The sequence below is a fragment of the Lepus europaeus genome, unplaced genomic scaffold, assembly GCF_033115175.1.
Source record: "Lepus europaeus isolate LE1 unplaced genomic scaffold, mLepTim1.pri SCAFFOLD_710, whole genome shotgun sequence".
Taxonomy (NCBI): Eukaryota; Metazoa; Chordata; class Mammalia; order Lagomorpha; family Leporidae; genus Lepus; species Lepus europaeus.
Genome location: NW_026909558.1, coordinates 1 through 16099, shown reverse-complemented (window position 1 = coordinate 16099; position 16099 = coordinate 1). Strand labels below are relative to the sequence as shown.

Below are 16099 nucleotides of genomic sequence, written 5' to 3'. Positions count from 1 at the left end.
ACGCCGCGCATGCTCCGTCGCAGGCCTCGCCCGCCAGCTTTGCGGCGGAGTGGACGAAACCATGCGGGGCGGGGAGGACGCGCAAAGCCTGCTTCCGGGGACGGGGCCCACGTTGCCCTGCCGCTGCCGGGGAATGAGTCCCGACCTGTGCTGCTGTGGCGGCTCGAGTGCCGCCCTTGTGGGCGAGTCAGACTTCCGGGCCCTCCGCCGCCGCGGGGGCCTTTGACTCGGTTCCCCCTCTGGGGAAGCGTTGGTGCCGCCCGCCCCGGTCACGTGTGCGGAAGATGGCGGCCTCCGGAGCCGGCTGGTAGCGCCGTGGCCGGAGGAGGTGCGGGCCGCTGGGGTCTGCGTCTCGCGGGCCGGGGCGCGGGTCGCAACGGCGGGGAGCGCGTGCGGGGCCTGGGCGTGAGGGCGGGCACGGGACGGCGCCCGAGGGGCCCTCGTCGGCTGGGGGTTGGGGGCCCCGAGGGCCGGCCATCTTCCCTCCGGACGCTGGCGAGTCCGGGGCCAGGACTTGAGGGGCCGGGGGTGCCTGGGTACGGGGCGGTTCCTTTCCAGAGGGGAGTCGGCTTCCCGGGGCCGCGGCCGGTGTGTAGTGTGGGGAGGGGTCTCCGGGGCCCTGTCCGTGAGCCCGGCTCGGAGGCGGCTCCGTGTCCCAGTGTGCGCATGCGCAGGGGGCTAGCGCCGGAGCCGGGGCTCGAACCCACACATGGTCTGGAGGAGGGCGGTGGGCATCCCCGGCGCCGGGGGGCTGGGGGAGGTGGCGGAGTCCCGGGCAGGCGGCACCGGGGAGCAACACGGCCATCGGGGAAGGCTTTCCCCGAGGAGGTGGCGCTCGCCAGGGTAGAGAGGCTGGGGGGATGGAGCTTGGTGGAGGCACAGACGTGGGGGGCGGGGCGGGACCGGGCGGGATGTTAGGGACGCGCGGGGCGAGGGCGCCTCTAACCCGGCTCTCTGCCCCGCCCCCAGACCTCGCCATGGTGACGGAGCAGGAGCTGGAGGCCATCGGGCGGACGCTGCTGGACCCGGGGCAGCCGCTGCAGGCGCGCTTCCGGGCGCTGTTCACATTGCGCGGGCTCGGGGGCGCCGGCGCCATCGCGTGGATCGCGCGGGGCTTCGCCGACGACTCGGCGCTGCTCAAACACGAGCTGGCCTACTGCCTGGGGCAGATGCAGGACGCGCGCGCCGTGCCCGTGCTGGCCGCCGTGCTGCGCGACGCAGGCCAGGAGCCCATGGTGCGGCATGAGGCAGGTGCGCGCGGGGCGGGGCGCGGGCGGGGGCGTGCCCGGGGGGCGGGAGACCGCGGGGCAGGTGCGTGGGGGGGGGCGCCGCGGGGGGCGGGGTCAGGGGCGGGGCCGCTCCCTGCTCCCCCTGGAAGGACTCGAGGGGCGGGGGCGGGGGTGGGGCCGCATCTGCTCAGGTCATCACCAGCTCTGGGCGGCTGCTTGCAGGCGAGGCCCTGGGGGCCATCGGCGACCCCTCGGTGCTGGAGCTCCTGAAGCAGTACTCCGCGGACCCCGTGACCGAGGTGAGGAGGCCCTGCCCTGCGGACGCCCCGGGGAGGCGGGCGGGCGAGCGACATGCAGACCCCTAGCTCTCGGTCCCTGTCCTGGGCGTGGCGGGTCGTGTCCAGGGCTCCCGCCTGCCGCAGGGTGAGTTCACGGGCTGGGTTTGCGCCGGGCCCCGCCCCGAGACACCCCCCGCCCCGAGAGACCCCTGGCAATAGCAGACAGCTGTGGGGGCTCTCGCCCACCTTCGGCCGCACCAGCTCCCGGCGATGACGGAGAGCTCTAGCCACCATCATGGCGGAGAGCTGGGGCCCCTGCCCCCCCGCGCCGACAGCTGGCCCGCCCCCGCAGGTGGCCGAGACGTGCCAGCTGGCCGTGGGGCGGCTGGAGTGGCTGCAGCAGGGCGCCGAGCCCGCGGCCGGGCCCTACCTCTCCGTGGACCCTGCGCCGCCCGCTGAGGAGCGCGACGTGGGGCGGCTGCGGGAGGCGCTGCTGGACGAGGCGCGGCCGCTGTTCGACCGCTACCGCGCCATGTTCGCCCTGCGCAACGCCGGCGGCGAGGAGGCGGCCCTGGCGCTGGCCGAGGGTGAGGGGGGCGAGACGGGGCTCCCCGGGGTGGGGGCGGGCGCGGGGCTCCCCGGGGCGCGGGGTTCGGGGGGGGGGGGCTGCCCGGACTCACACCCGCCCCCCCGCCCGCAGGCCTGGGCTGCCGCAGCGCCCTGCTCCGCCACGAGGTGGGCTACGTGCTGGGCCAGCTGCGGCACGAGGCGGCGGTGCCCCAGCTGGCGGCCGTCCTGGCGCGCGCGGCCGAGAACCCAATGGTGCGGCACGAGTGCGCCGAGGCCCTGGGCGCCATCGCCCAGCCCGCCTGCCTGGAGGCGCTGCGGGCGCACGCGGCGGACCCGGAGCGTGTGGTGCGCGAGAGCTGCGAGGTGGCGCTGGACCTGTACGAGCACGAGCGCGGGGCGGCCTTCCAGTACGCGGACGGGCTGGAGCGGCTGCGGGCGGGGGCGAGCTAGGCCGGCCAAGCCCGCCCTGGGGGGCCCCGCCCCGCCCCCGGACCGGTCTGGTTCTGCCGCCCGCTCCCGCGCCTCCCCGGGTGTAGACGCTCTTGTCCCCCTCCCAGCCCGGGACCTGCGTGTCCCCTGCGCCCCCCCAGGGCCTGGCGCAAGGCTCCACCGAGCAAGTTCCTGCGCACGGGGCCTCGTGAGAGGACCCGGGGGCTGTACCTGAGCTTGGAGGCAGGCTGGGGCTCCGGGGCTCCACTCCGCTCAGAAAGGGCCGCAGGGGCTGGGGGGTCGGAGCTTGGCCCCCAGGGCGGGGAGAGGGCACGGAGCTGGGCGCTGGTTGGACCCGGTGAGGTCCCCAGCGGCCGGGCTGCTGCCCACGCGGAACATTAAATTATTTTTGCCAAGTGGAGGCTCCTGTGAGTGTGTTGGGGGAATCGGACCCCAGGGTAGGGGCAGGGGCGTCCAGAGCCAGCCCGCCCCCTCCCCAGCCCTGCTTCCCCAGGCCCTCTGGCGCAGCCCGGCGCCTCTCCGGGTAGAGCTGGGGCCCCTGCTGGACCCCGGCATCCCTGGTGGGAGCACCGGCCCCAGGCCCCCTGCACCGGGAGGCAGCAGTAACAGCCAAGGCCTTGGGCCCCGGCACCCGGTGGAGACCCTGTGGGGTCCCGGCCCTGGGGCTGCGGGCACTTAGTGAATGGGGGGTGGGAGTCGTGTCCCCCCCCCGTCCCGGGTCTAATAAACCCATAAATCTAGAGCAGCCCGGATATGGACTGGACCTGGGGGGGTGTCCTGCGCCCAGGGAGGGGACAGAGCAGAATGTGCCCACTGCGGCTTCCTCTCCACGGCTGCGCGGGTAGCGGGAGCCTAGCCCCAAAGCGGTCACCTGCCCCCCCCAAGGGGTCACCTGCCCTGAGCCGTCACCTACTCCCTCTGCCAGAGCGGTCACCACCCCTGAGGGGTCACCTGCCCCCCCCCCGAGCAGTCACCACCCCTGAGGGGTCACCTGCACCTGGGTGCGCACTTGCGGGAGGCAGTGGCTGGCACAGGAGCCCACGCCACGCATGCTGGCAGCTTCCGGAGGGTGGGGGCCCCGAGCCGCGGGACGCGCTGGCCGTGCTCGCACAACACAACGGCGCCCGAAAGAGGGCAGAGGCGGTGAGACCCCCACCCCCAGGCCCTGTCGCCGGCCCACCCGCTGTTTCTGGGCTGTCTGCCCACTGGCCAGTTCCCACACTGCCTGGGTCGGGCGCCATGCACAGACGAACCCGTCTCCCGCAAGAGCGAGAGTAGTGCGCGGCACTGGGAGCCCCCGAGATGCGGAGCGCTTGCCCCCCAAGGGGCACAGTCCCCACACCCCGCGGGCGACCCCCGGCAGCCCCCGGCCCCACACCCAGCGCCGGTCCAGCAGTCCTCCGCACTCCCTGCAGCAGCCACCAGAGGGCGCGCGAGAGCCTCCGAGGTGGGCCTGAGCCCCACAGGCTCACCCCACTCCGGCCACGCCGGCCTCCCCGCGGTTCCACGGACGCTGCGGGCTGGGTCCCACCTCGGGGCTTTTGCCCTCTGCCCCTCTGCCAGGAGCACCCTCCCCTGCTCCTCCAGGTCTCTCCTCAATGCAGCGTGAAGGGGGTCTGGGGCAGGGGCATTCGCAGGGGGCAGGTGCAGCAGACGCAAAGGCCCTGGGGTAGGGACAGCTGCGGGGAGGCCCGGCCGCGGCTGGAGGTACGCGAGGGAGGGGGCCTGCGGGCGGAGGCGATTTGCTAGGTGCTTAATCCAGGCAGATGGCGGCCGGATGGGAGCTACCCGCTCAATCCTCTTAGCTCAAGTCCTCTAAGACTTCCGTCGCGTGGGTCACCTCCGGGCCTCTCCCGCTCCGGGCGGCTGCCATGCCGGAGGAGGCGGCGGCGGCCGAGGGCTGGACCGCGGCCCCGCCGCTGTATGAGGAGTACCGGCCGCCCCCGCTGGACGCCATCCGCCTGCCCAGGTACGCGCTATACCTGCTCATGGCCACGCTGCTGGTGGTGGCCGTGGCCTACGCCATCGTCGGCCACCTGATCAAGGACCTCGCCCACGACCTGGCCGGTGAGCTGCTGCCCAAGCGCACGTCCGGCGGGACGCGGGGCTGGGCCACGCAGGGGACGGGGTGGGGCGCGGGCGGAGGGGGCGGGGCCTCTGCGGGGCAGGTGGGACGGGGCGGGGTCCCCGCGGGGCAGGTGGGACGGGGCGGGCCGGGGGGGCCCCTGAGCAGGTGCCTGCCGCAGACTGGGCCTTCGGCCCGAAGCCGGAGCAGGACGACAGCCCCCGCGAGCTGCGCGCCAGCCTGGCCGGCGACGACCTGGAGGAGCTGGACCTGCAGCTGGCCCTGGCCTGGCGGGGCGAGGAGGAGGCCGGCGGGGCCGGCGAGGGGGCGCCCGCGGAGCCGTCCGCCCGGGACCCGCGCCGCCCGTCCATCGCCTTTAAGGACCCCCCAGCCCGCGGCTCCTTGTGGAGGCTGGGCTGACCCTGCGCGCTCGGGGCTGGGAGCCTCAGGCGGTGGCCCGCGGACGCCCCGGGACCCCCGTGCGATGCCCGCACCTTCCCCGCCCCAAGGCCGCGCGCGCGCCCCCCAGCCCCGTGCACACCGCGGCTCCGCGGGGTCCCCACGCCTCTGCTGAGGCTCCCGGCGCGCTCCGGGGGCTCGGGGAAGGGGCGCTGGCCCGGCAGCTGGAGTCGCCCCTGCCCGCTGGGGTCCCTGCGGCTCCACCTCTGACCCCGCGCCCGGGAGAGCAGCGGCGACCCCCAGGGGCTCAGGCCCCGCACCCGCGCCGGAGGCCGGCCCACATGGAGCTCCCGGCTCCCGCCTGGCCCCGCCCTGGCCACCGCAGCCGTTTGGGGAGGGGACCAGCCGAGGAAGACCCCTCTCCCCGTCCCCCGCTCTCGCTGTAACTCCAGCTTTCAGATATAAATAAAAAGAAGCTTAAGAAAAACAGCGACTCTCGCAGCCCACAGAGGGGAGCCCCCCCCCCCGCACCGGCCCCGCCGTGATGGCCGAGGCCCCGCCCTGTCCATCCTGACTCCTCCAGGACAGGAGGCACCACGTAAACAGTCGGCGCTCCGTAAAAGACGCCTGGCTCCCACCAGGCTCCCGCCGCGTGCCTGGGCCGTGGCTGCGCCCGTGGCAGCGGGGTGGGGTCTCCCTTTGCCCGGGGAGGGGCCGGGTTATCTGATCAAGCGGGGGCGGGCCTGACACACCCGCCCCCCACCACCACCCCGGGAGTCCCCGCTGTCCAAGCCGCGAGACCCGGAGGCCGGCGCCCCCTCCCCACCCACCCCCTCGGACACTGGCGTGGCTGCGGGGCTTGGGGCGAGGCCGGCACAGGGGTGGAGAGGGCGAGCCGCCGGGGACAGGGGCGCCCCGAGTTAATCGTTACCGCAGGTTCAGAGTCTGCCCTCCTGGGGGTGACCACGCAGGGGGAGCCGGCAGCCCCGCCCCCGCCGCACCTGCGCCTTATCAGGGCCCCGCTCAGCCTCGCCCCACACTGTGGGCCCCTCTGCCACCGCCGCTCGCTCTGCGCGTGGCCATGGAGACCCTGGGGACCCTCCTTGTCCTGGGGGCCTTGCTCCTGTCGCCTGTGGACGCCCAGGAGGGTAAGGGGGCGGGGCGGCGGGGCTGATCACAGCTTGGTACGCCCCCATTTCCCACCCCGGGACACTGAGGCCCGGGAGAGCGGGAGGAGGAGGCGGCAGGGCCCCCTGGAAGCCCCCACCCTCCCTCCTGACCCCGCCTGCTCCCCGACAGCCTCCGGGCGCCGCCTGAAGCCGTGGCTGGTGGGGCTGGCGGCCGTGGTGGGCTTCCTCTTCCTCGTCTTCGTGGTGCTGCTGGTCAACCGCATCTGGTGCACCAAGGCCAGGTGGGCGCCCCGCCCCGCGCCGCGCCTCCGCAGTGGGGGAGGGGCGCCGAGGCTGAGGCTGCGCCCCCTCTGCCCGCAGAGCTGAGGACGAGGAGGCGGCGGCCTTCGGGGTGGAGAGCAACCCGTACCAGGACCTGGACCTCAGGTAGGGGAGCCCTCCTCCTGCTCCTCCCGCTGTCCCGGGCCCCAGGGCCTTGGTCCCTGCTGTTGCCCACTCGGACCTGGCCAGAGGCTCCTCCTCCATCGCAGCCTCCGAGCCGCCCTGGCCTTGGGCGGGGGCAGCAGATGGTGGCGTCCAGCGAGAGGCCGGGGCCTGGGGCCTCTGAGCCCGGCAGTCGCTGCCGCCTGTGGTCTTGTTTGAGATTTATTTATTATTTTCAAGAGATATGGGGGCGGGGAGAGAGAGGGACAGAGAGAGAGAGAGGTCTTCCACCGCTGGTTCGCTCCCCAAATGGCTGAAATGGCCAGGACTGGGCTGAAGCCAGGAGCCAGGAGCTCCATCCGGGTCTCCCACGCAGGTGCAGGGGCCATCGTCCACTGCTCTCACAGGCCACAGCAGAGAGCTGGATCAGAAGTGGAGCAGCCGGGACTCGAACCGGCGCCTACATGGGATGCCAGCCCTGCAGGCGGTGGCCTTACCCGCTGCGCCCAGCGCCGGCCACTCTCCCCTGGTCCCACTGCTTGCAGACGCGGCCCCTCTGGTGGGGGGGCTCATGGGTGTGGGTGAGGCAGGAGCAGAAGTGCGGGGGCCGCCTGTCCCGGACCCCAGGATGGGGGCCGTGACCGGCGCTGGCTTGGCCGGCGGACTCCCATCCTCAGGCTGTGCGGGCACCCACGTGAGCGGCTTCCCCCCGGCCTGGGCCGTGTCTAGAAGCAGCGGATGGACGGTCCCCCGGCCCCGCTTCAGATACACCCGGGCGCGGGCTCCCGGGGGCGGGCGGGGCTCACTGTGCGCTCTGTGCCTCCCCAGCCAGGAACCCAAGAAGAAGAAGGGGAAGGAGGCGCAGGACAGAGAGGGCGGCCTGGGCCTGGAGCTGCAGGGGAGAGATGCGCTCGAGGACGATGGGAAAACGAAGAAGACCGCCCTGTGAGGGCGCCTCCGCCGCCTCCAGGCAGCCCCCCGGGATGCCGGCCCCACCCAGCCGGCCGCCGCACCTGCTCCTGCCCCTGCCCGCCTTGCGTGCCCTCTGCCTGACGCCGGCCGGCCCCCGGGCGACTCCAGGGTCGGGCCGAGGCCGAGCGTTCCCGCTCCCTGCGCCCAGGACGCTGCCTCCTCGCTGGCTGCCCCCAGCCCTCCGGGCCCTGGACCTCGCCCCGGGCGGCCGCGGCTCCGGAGGGCGGGCCTGGGCCTGGGGCGGGCGCTGCCGTCGGCGAGCGGCGCCGGATCACCCACCAGGGGGCGGGAACCCCGAATAAAGCCCCTGGAGCGCAAAGTGTCCCTTCCCGGCCGCGCGCGCCCGCCCTCGCGGCCCGGACACCGGCGCTTGCGGCGCGAGGGTGGGCTGGGGCCCGGGTCGCGCCCGGGGGAGGGCGTTCCCCCCGGAGGGTCCCCCCGCGTCCCCCCGCAGCGCGCGCCCGCCTGGCGGGGCCTTGGCCGGGGCCTGGGTGCGGCGGAGCGGCGAGGCCGGGCGCACGGTGCGCGCTCAGGACGCGTGTGCGCCTGCCGCCCCGCCCCGCCATGCCGCCCGCCACAGCCCGCGGACCCGCGCGAGCACAGAGCCCGGTGGACGCCCTCCCTGGTCGGAGGGCGGGGCGGGAAGGTGGAGCGGCCCCTGGGCCCGGGGCCGAGCTGGCGCCCCCTCTCGGTCCCCGTGGTCACTGCAGGCCGCGCCGTCTGATGCGTCCGAGCTTGGAGGGGTGCTGGGCCGGGACCGGGGAGGGCCGGGGGCCGATTCAGACCCCACTGGGCTCTCGCTCGCCGCACTGGCTCGCCCCTAACTCCTAGGGGACCCGGGTCACCCCCACCCACCCACGCGAGGACAGCAGTGGGGTTGGCCCCTGGTGCCCACGCGAGGGCGCCCCGCCTCCCCCTTGCTTTGTCTCCACCATGAAGAGACGGAACCGAGTGGGGGCTGGAGCTGGTGGGGGGGCCTCTAGGCGCGGGCCCCACTCTTCCTCCAGGCAGCCCTCCAGAGATGCCCCCGCCTCGCATCCCAGAATCCTGGCCACCCCTCTGCAGCTCAGGGGAAGCTCCCAGGACCCCGGACCCCACAACCCCCTCCTCGGGCAGGCGCTGTGGCACAGGTTAGGCGGCGGCGCCGGAACCCACGCCGGCATGGATTCGAGTCCCGGCTGCCCCACTTCTGCCCCAGCTCCCTGCTGTGGGCTGGGAGAGCAGAGGACGATGGCCCAGGCGCTCGGGCCCCTGCACCCGCGTGGGCGACCCGGACGGGGCTCCCGGCCCAGCCCTGGGGAGCGACCCAGTGACTGGCTGAACCCCCAACTCTGTACACACCTCCGGCCGTGAGGCGCCCCCACCCCGCCAAGCTTGGCGCCACCTGGACCGGCCTCTGCCCAGGCCCCGGCTGAGGCCCCTTCACCCCACCCACGCGTGCTTTCTCCGCCACTTCCCACCCCCGGAGCTCGCGAGGCGCCTGCCCTGGCCTGCGGCTGTCACGGTGGGGGGGGCGTGGGGTGTCCGCGCCTCCCTGCCCTGGCTGCGGCCAGCTCAGTGCTGCCGCCTGCCGGACAGTGGGGTCGCTGCCGCCACGGCTGACTTGGGCCTGGGGTGCCGGACCGGACAGCTGGTATCCGGCCAGGCCGGGAGAGACACACAGAGAAGGCACCCCGCGCACTTAGGGAGCGCCAGCTGTATGCAGGGCCCAGTCCTTGGGGTCTGCGTGGAGGCCGAGCCCCTGGGCTTGGCACACAGCAGGTGCTCTGCAGAGCCTGGCAGGCTTCCCGGAGGAGGGGCACGGCCGTGGGCAGCGCGGACGCCCACCGAGGCAGGGCGGGGCGTGGAGCGCGACCCGGCCCCGCCCCCAGGCCGCCCCCCAGCGGGCCCCACGGAGCGCAGAGAGCACGCGCGGAGGCCAGGGTCGAAGCATAGCTTGTTTAATTTTTATACAGTTTTTCTTTTTTCCTTTTTTTTTGCCTTTTATTGAATCTTTTATGGAACCCCCGTTTTTTTCTTTTTTTTTTTGTTTTGCATAGGGAAACAAACGTAACAGCCAGAGACGTTCCGTAAATGGTACCTAGGCAGGGCGGCCGGGAGGGGCTGACTGCGGAGTACACGGGGCCAGGGCGCGGCCCGGGGGTCGCGGGGGTCCCGGGCCCGCCCCTCCCCGCCGTGCAGAGGCGGCAGGGGCGGCGCAGGCCCGGAGGCGGCTTCTCCGGGTGGAGGTCGCTGAGCACAAGTGCGCGCGTGTCCGTGTGTGACTGCATGTGAGCGTGTCTGTGTGCGCATGCGTGGGTGTGCGTGCATGTGAGCGTGTCTGTGCGCGCGTGGCTGTGCCCGTGTGGCTGTGTGCATGGGAGCGTGCCTGCGTGTGTGCATGCGTGTCCATGTGCGCGCGTGTCTGCGTGTGTGTCCGTGCGTGTCTGTGTGCGCGCGCGTAGCAAGCACGAAACAGAGTAAACTATTCTGGTAATATCAGAAAAATACAAAATGGAAACAAATCAAAAAAAACCCAAAAAACCCAGGATCCCGGAGGGCGAAGACCCCGGGGAGGGGAGCCCCCCCCACCGCGCCCCTGCCCGGTGGGCGGGGGGGGCGCCGCTGGGGGCTTTGGTGTCTGGGGCGGGAGCTGAGCGCAGGGCTGCCGTGGGGGCGGCCTCTGCCCGCTCCTGCGGGGGGGGGGAGGGGAGGGGGGGAGGGGAGGGGGGAGGGGAGGAAGGAGCCGCGCCAGCAGAGTGTCAGGCACTGCTTAGCGAGAGTCGGATTTGGTATCGCGGCAACTCCTGCTGGCGACGCTCGGCGCCCCCCCCACGGGGGACGGACGGGTGGGGGAGGGGCTGCTCCCCGACAGGCGGGGGGGGGGCGGGGGGACCGAGGGCGACGTGCAAGCCGGAGTCAAATGTGGCCGCGTGGGACCTATGAGAGAGAAGCTTCCAGAACGCGTACGTGCGCTTCTACATACATGTGCGTGTCTACAGCCCAGGCCCGGGCCGCCGGGGGAGGGGCGCCGTCAGCCGCTGGGCCGGGGTCTGGGGGGGGGCGGCGCCGCCCCCCCGCCCGCCTGGACCCTCGGCGCTGCCCCCGGCTGATTGTCGGCCCTGGGTTCTGGACCGGGCGGGGGGAGGGGCCATTGCATAGAGTTGGGGGAGCCTCCGCGTGCCCCCTCCCCAGACCCACGGTGGGGTCAGGCCGGGGGCGCCGCGAGCCCACCCGCTTCTCCCGGGGCGGTTTGGGAAGATCTTTGTTTCACACCAGAACAAAACCTCCGCACGCCCCCTCCCCCAAGACCGAGCTGGGGCGGGGGAGGGTGCCCAGGCCCAGGAGCAGGTCGCCGCCGGCTCTCGCTCCGCGCCCCGAGGCTGGCTGGGCTGCGCACGCGGCTCAGGGCCAGGGCGTGCGTGTCTGATGGCGAGGCCGCCCGGTACTCCCCAGGGGCCCGAGAAGCTGGGGGGGAGGCGACAGCCCAGGCTGCTCAGAGACCCCTGCCCACCCCCCATCTGGCTATTGTCTTAGCTTTGGTCAAGTGGGAAGCAAAGGAAACCAGAATGGAAAGACAAGGAACACGACGGTCAGGTCAAGGCCGCGCGGGCGGACAGACACGTATTGCATATGTCAGGTCTTTGCCTCTTACCCGACACCTGCTGTTCACGGCTGGAAGACAGAGCCGCCCCCCACCCAGAGGGCGCAGGGCCTGGGGCAGGCGGGCGGGGTCGCAGGGCGTGGCGCGGGGCGGCACTCGACCCTGAGCCAGGGAGTCACCAGCCGGAGGGGGCGGCTCCGGCGGGGGCGGGGGCGGGGGCGGCAGGTGAGCACCGGGTGCGGCCGGCAGGTGCAGCGGCGGGGGCGGGGCTGGCGGGCGGGGGCCGCTGCCTTGCGACTTCGCTGTGAGCTCAGTTTTTTTTTGTTCTTTTTTTTAAAAAAAAAAAAAATCTTATTTTCTGTTTATGGATAGAAATACATCCGTTCGCGCGGCCGGCGTCTCTCGCGTCGGCGCCGGGACCAGAGCGGGCATGCAGCTCTGCGCGCCCAGGCGCGGGCGCCGTCTCCAAGGCAAGGCACCTCAAGTGGTAGAAATCCGTGCAAATCAGGAATCAGGGAGGATTGGGGCTTTTTTTTAGTTTTTTTTTTTTGTATCTTTTTTTGTTTGTTTTTTTTTTTTTGTTTGTTTTGTTTTGTAAGAGGAGCCGGGCGGGGAGGGCGAGCCGGGTTTGCCATGCACGCGTCACGCGGACGCCGGGAGCCAGGCTGCGCTCTCCCGCGCCAAGCACCATGCACCGCTGGGGGAGGGGCCGCGCGGGCCGGGGTCTTCGCCCAGGCCCGACTGGGGGCCGCTGGGGCAGGAGGGGCGGGGGCGGGGACAGGCCCCCCCAGCGCCGCACTGCGGGAAAAAGTCGGGAGAGGCCGGGAGGGGTCCCCGCGTCAGGGCTCCCAGGCCCTAGGACACCTCATGCCCCTCGCCGGCCTCCCCTCCCCCGCCAGGAGGGGTGGGGGTGCGGGTGGGGCCAGGGTCCCTCGCTTAGTGTTTTAGGCGCTGCTCAACGGAAAAAACGTGCACGACCCCCTCCCCCCGCCGGCGCCGCCTCACCCCCTCCCGCCAGAGCCCTGGCATCGCCCTCCTAGCCGGTTCGCTCTGCCCCGCCCGCCCCCTCTCAGTTCCCGGGGACCCCGGCCACGCCCCGCTGGGTGGAGGGGTGAAAGTGCAAACGGTGGCCCCCATCGGGCTGGGGGGGCTCCGGGGGGCCGTCGCTCCAGGATGTAAGGCACTGGCCGAGGAGGCTGGGGGCGCACGCCGGCTGCCCCGGAACCCACCCCGGCGCCCCAGCAGGGCGGGCCGGGCGCCCATCGCCACCCCTGGGGTCCCATCTCTAGCTTTGAGGGGGCACAGCGATGACTGGAGGTGGGGGAGCGAGATAGGAGGGGCTGCGCCGTGGCCACTCGGTGTCCCGGGGGACAAAGGGTGGGGTCAGGCACTTAAACCGCTCGCTCTGGCGCCCCCTCCCCAGGGGCTACCTGGAGGGGGCACCTCCCCCTCCCCGAGGCCCACCCTGCCCCGCCCGGGAAAGTGCATTTCTTACAGTGTGTGCAACGTGGGTCCCTCCCCGGGGCGCCGAGCCGGGCTGGGGTGTCAATTGCATAGACTTCTCCTCCGGGCAGGGCGGGCAGGGCGGGCAGGGCGGGAAGACCCCGTCCCCAGAGAGCGAGCGAGCGAGCAGGAGCGAGTCTCCGGCGGGGCAGGGGCGACAGTGCCTGTGCGCCGCCCGCCGTCTCCCCGCGCACCCCCTCTGCCCGACCCCTGCCCTCCACCAAGGTCTCGGCTGCCCGCGGCTGGGGTCCTTGCCGCGCCCCGCCCCAAGTGCCCGCCTCCCCTCTCGCGGAGGCCATCCACGGGGAGACGGGGTGTGGGTGGGGGCGGCCGATGTCCCCATGGCCCAGGAGAGGCGGCGTCGCTGGGTGTCCCGATGGATGGCCCCGTTCTCGGGCGCCGGGCGGTGCTCACCTGGACCTGGGCGGCCGGGGCCGGGGGAGGGGCGGGCGCGCGTGCTTCCGTCCGGCCCGTGGGAGCAGCAGGTGCAGAGATGAGGCGGGCGCCGGCTCCCGCGGGGCAGCGCTGCAGTCCGGCGCCTCGGCTGGGCGGCGTGGGCGGGTGGGGGTCTTCCTGGCCCCTCCCCCACGCGTGTCTCGGTTCGGTTTTTCTCTTCCGCCTGCGTGGGTTGTGTTTTATCTTCTCCGCCGGGCTGGGCTTGCTCGGAGGGGGCCGGCTGTGCTGCCCCCTGGGATTCTTGGGGTGATGGAGGAGGGGCGCGGGGCGAGGACCGTGGTTATCCCAGGTACCAGGACTGGGCGGCGGAGGGAGAGAGAGAGACGGCTGGTCAGCGTGGTCAGGCCCTGGCGCCCCCGACCCGGCGGGCGATTCTGCCAGAAACATCCCATCGAGATCCCGGACGGGCAGTGCTGCGGCGGAGCGCAAGCCACGCCCGGGAAGGGCTAGGGAGCCGGTGCAGCTGGGGGGGACAGGGGTGCGTGTTCACGTGCTAACCCTCGGGGAGACGTTCCCGGAGCCCTGGACCAGGGTTCCCGCTCCCCACGCCTGCCCCCCCCCCCGTTTTGTGAAGAGAGGGGCTCCGAGCCGGCAGCAGACTTGCCCAAGGCGACCAGATGGCAAGCCCCCCCCCCCAGCCCCGTGCAGGGCGGACCCCCTAGCCTGGCTCTCAGGAACCCCCAGCCCCATTTCACGGAGGAGCTGCTGGTCTGGGGCTGCCCAGCAGGGGCACAGGGGACCTGGGGGGCAGCTCGGGTCTGTCTCCCAGGACCCCAGGGCCGGCCTGGGGAGGCTCGGGACCATGTCTCAACTCCAGAGCTGGCCGTGGGGGGCTTAGGCCCGTCTCCTGACCCCAGGGCCGGTGGGGGGGCTGCCACCCACCCCTGCCACGTGTCACTGGCGCCCCCGGGAACCGGGCAACGCGGCAGCCGCTGGGCCATCCCAAGGAAGTGGCGCCTGAGCTCTGAGCCGCCCACCTCCAGCCAAGTTCAAGTTCATCTTGGCCATTACCTCATGTCTGGTTTCCGTTGGCAACCAGACAGGCTCTGGGCGTGACCCTCTCCCGTGGACAGCCTCCCGTCCCCCTCCTCTGGCCTCAGCCTGCCTGGCTCTGGCCCGGGGGTGGGGGCAAGGAGGAGGGGCAAGGTCCAGGCTCCACCACCTGGGGCCCGGCCACAGCTGCCCGCGTGGCTTCTGGCACGTGACCCTGGCCTTCCTCGGAGCACTCCCGGGGTGGGCGGGCGGCTGGGGGCCCTGCTCGGGGAGGGCTGGCACACACTGGGGGTGGGGGTGGAGATCAATGGGTATTGATTGGGGGAGGGGCTACAGAGGAGGCGTCTTGGGGGCGGGGGGGGGGTGCCGAGCGGCACAGCCGCCAGGAATAACACCAATGGGGGAGGAAGTGCTGACGGAGCCAGAATCCGCCGTGAGGGGGCCCGAGCGGGGCTCTGGCTTCCTCCCCTCCCTGGCTGCAGGGGAGTGGGCAGCGCCTACCCTCGAGCCCCCCTCCCAACCGTCACAGCCTGTCCCCGTGCCCTGACCCGCTGTGCCGCCCCCTCCCCGGCAGCCCTGCCCTGGCTCCTGGTCCCCGCCAGGGAGGCCCCTCCCCTCCGCTCCCTGTACCCTGGGCCCTCCACCCCATCATCTCTGGGGCCTTGCCCGCCTCGGTTTCCCTCTGCTCACAGGGAGGAGCGGGGAAAGAGTTAGGGCCGGGCCTGTGCCCTATCAGCTTTGGTTCCTGAATCAATTAGGAGCTCGAAGCCTGCACTGGAAGGGGGCCTGGGCTCCGTGGGCGCCACCCGGCTACCAGTGACCTGGGTGTGGGAGCTCCTGGCCCCCACCCCATGCCCGAGGCCCAGAGGGGAGCAGGGCTGGGCTGCAGGGTCCGGCCACGGCCTCGGGGACCACCCCCCCCCCCCGCGCATGACCTGGAGCTTCTGGGAGCCCTGGGCTGGCTTCTCTCTGCATCGGAGACCCCTCCCCAACAACACGGCCAGGGGCAGGGGCTCTGGGGCCCCCTCCTACCGGCTCAGGCCCAGGGTCCCCGATGGCGGGCAGGTTGGGGGACATGTGGGCCCCAGGGTCACTCACCTCCCTGCTCTGAGCCCCTCTCCAGAGCGGGGTCTCCCCCCAGGCCGCTGGACTGGGGGCACGGGGTGGGAGTGGGGCAAGTCCCGGCCGACGGCTGTGTGACCCTGGGCAGGTCCCTGGCCTCTCTGGGCCTCTCCCCATCTGGACAGATGCCCGGCAGGAGGCGGGAGGGGGAGCCCAGGAGAAGTCAGCCGGGGCTTGAGGCCCCCCCAAGCCCAGGCTGTGGGCGGCGGCAGGCAAGCTCGCCTCTCCTCTCCCTGTGTCCCCCAGGCCGGCCCCTCTGCCCGGCCCCCCGCCCCCCACCGGCCGGCCTCTTGGCCCCTACCTGTGCCTGAAAGCTGCCCACAGGCTCCCTTGGTCCTAATCCCACAAAGGGACGGTTTGCAGGGGACGTGTCGGGCGCAGAGTAGGCTGCGGGGAGAGAGACCGAGAGCCCGTTAGCAAGGGCGGGCCAGGCCCAGAGAGGGTGTCCACTGCCCGGGGTCACACAGCCGGCCCTTTGCACACACCCCCGTGGCACCCCGCGCCCCGGGGTCAGGAGGCCACGGGTCTGCAGGCCTCGCTGTATCGCGCTCTCTCTCTCTAATCTCGCCCAGGGCACTTGGACCGGGACCACGGAGGGGGAGGGGAGCAGGGGCGTGGCCAGGCCTGGGGGCGCCCCTTGTGGCTTCCAGGGAGGGGTCTATGTGCGGTCCACATCTATTAAGTGCCTACTGTATGCCAGGCCCTGGGTGTGGCTCCGTTCACCCCCAGGGGAGTCTATGCAGGACACAGGTGCCCTCCTCCACCTCACAGGTGAGCAGGTGGGGAGAGCTGGGACCTGCGAGCCGGCTGAGGCGGGATTTGAACCTGGGGCCGGTTGGGCATTCAGGGGAGGCTGTTTCCTGCCTGGGTGTGAGAGGGGGCAGGCAGGGCAGGGAGAGGCCACAAAGCTGCGATCCAAGTTCCCA

At 72.7% G+C, this 16099-nt stretch overlaps 3 protein-coding genes and 1 long non-coding RNA gene across 4 annotated transcripts; 3 read left to right on the top strand and 1 right to left on the bottom strand.

Moving 5' to 3' along the window:
• Positions 1 to 216: 216 nt before the first annotated feature.
• Positions 217 to 2944, top strand: LOC133755673 (deoxyhypusine hydroxylase). The gene is made up of 5 exons (XM_062185712.1): positions 217 to 328; positions 970 to 1251; positions 1452 to 1528; positions 1860 to 2094; positions 2208 to 2944. The coding sequence occupies exons 2-5, from the start codon at positions 978 to 980 to the stop codon at positions 2525 to 2527; spliced, it is 906 nt and encodes a 301-aa protein (XP_062041696.1). The 5' UTR covers positions 217 to 328; positions 970 to 977; the 3' UTR covers positions 2528 to 2944.
• Positions 2945 to 4398: 1454 nt separating this feature from the next.
• On the top strand, positions 4399 to 5012 carry LOC133755676 (small integral membrane protein 44-like). The gene is made up of 2 exons (XM_062185714.1): positions 4399 to 4594; positions 4774 to 5012. Exons 1-2 carry the CDS (start codon positions 4399 to 4401, stop codon positions 5010 to 5012), a joined length of 435 nt encoding a protein of 144 aa, XP_062041698.1.
• A 910-nt stretch (positions 5013 to 5922) lies between these two features.
• On the top strand, positions 5923 to 7700 carry LOC133755675 (small integral membrane protein 24-like). The gene is made up of 4 exons (XM_062185713.1): positions 5923 to 6139; positions 6291 to 6402; positions 6482 to 6547; positions 7373 to 7700. Exons 1-4 carry the CDS (start codon positions 6073 to 6075, stop codon positions 7491 to 7493), a joined length of 366 nt encoding a protein of 121 aa, XP_062041697.1. The 5' UTR covers positions 5923 to 6072; the 3' UTR covers positions 7494 to 7700.
• Positions 7701 to 11438: 3738 nt separating this feature from the next.
• On the bottom strand, positions 11439 to 15561 carry LOC133755674 (uncharacterized). Its single transcript, XR_009865453.1, has 2 exons — positions 15475 to 15561; positions 11439 to 13356 (listed from the first exon to the last, which is right to left on the bottom strand). It is a non-coding gene; the product is annotated as an uncharacterized LOC133755674 (long non-coding RNA).
• Between the last annotated feature and the right edge of the window lie 538 nt (positions 15562 to 16099).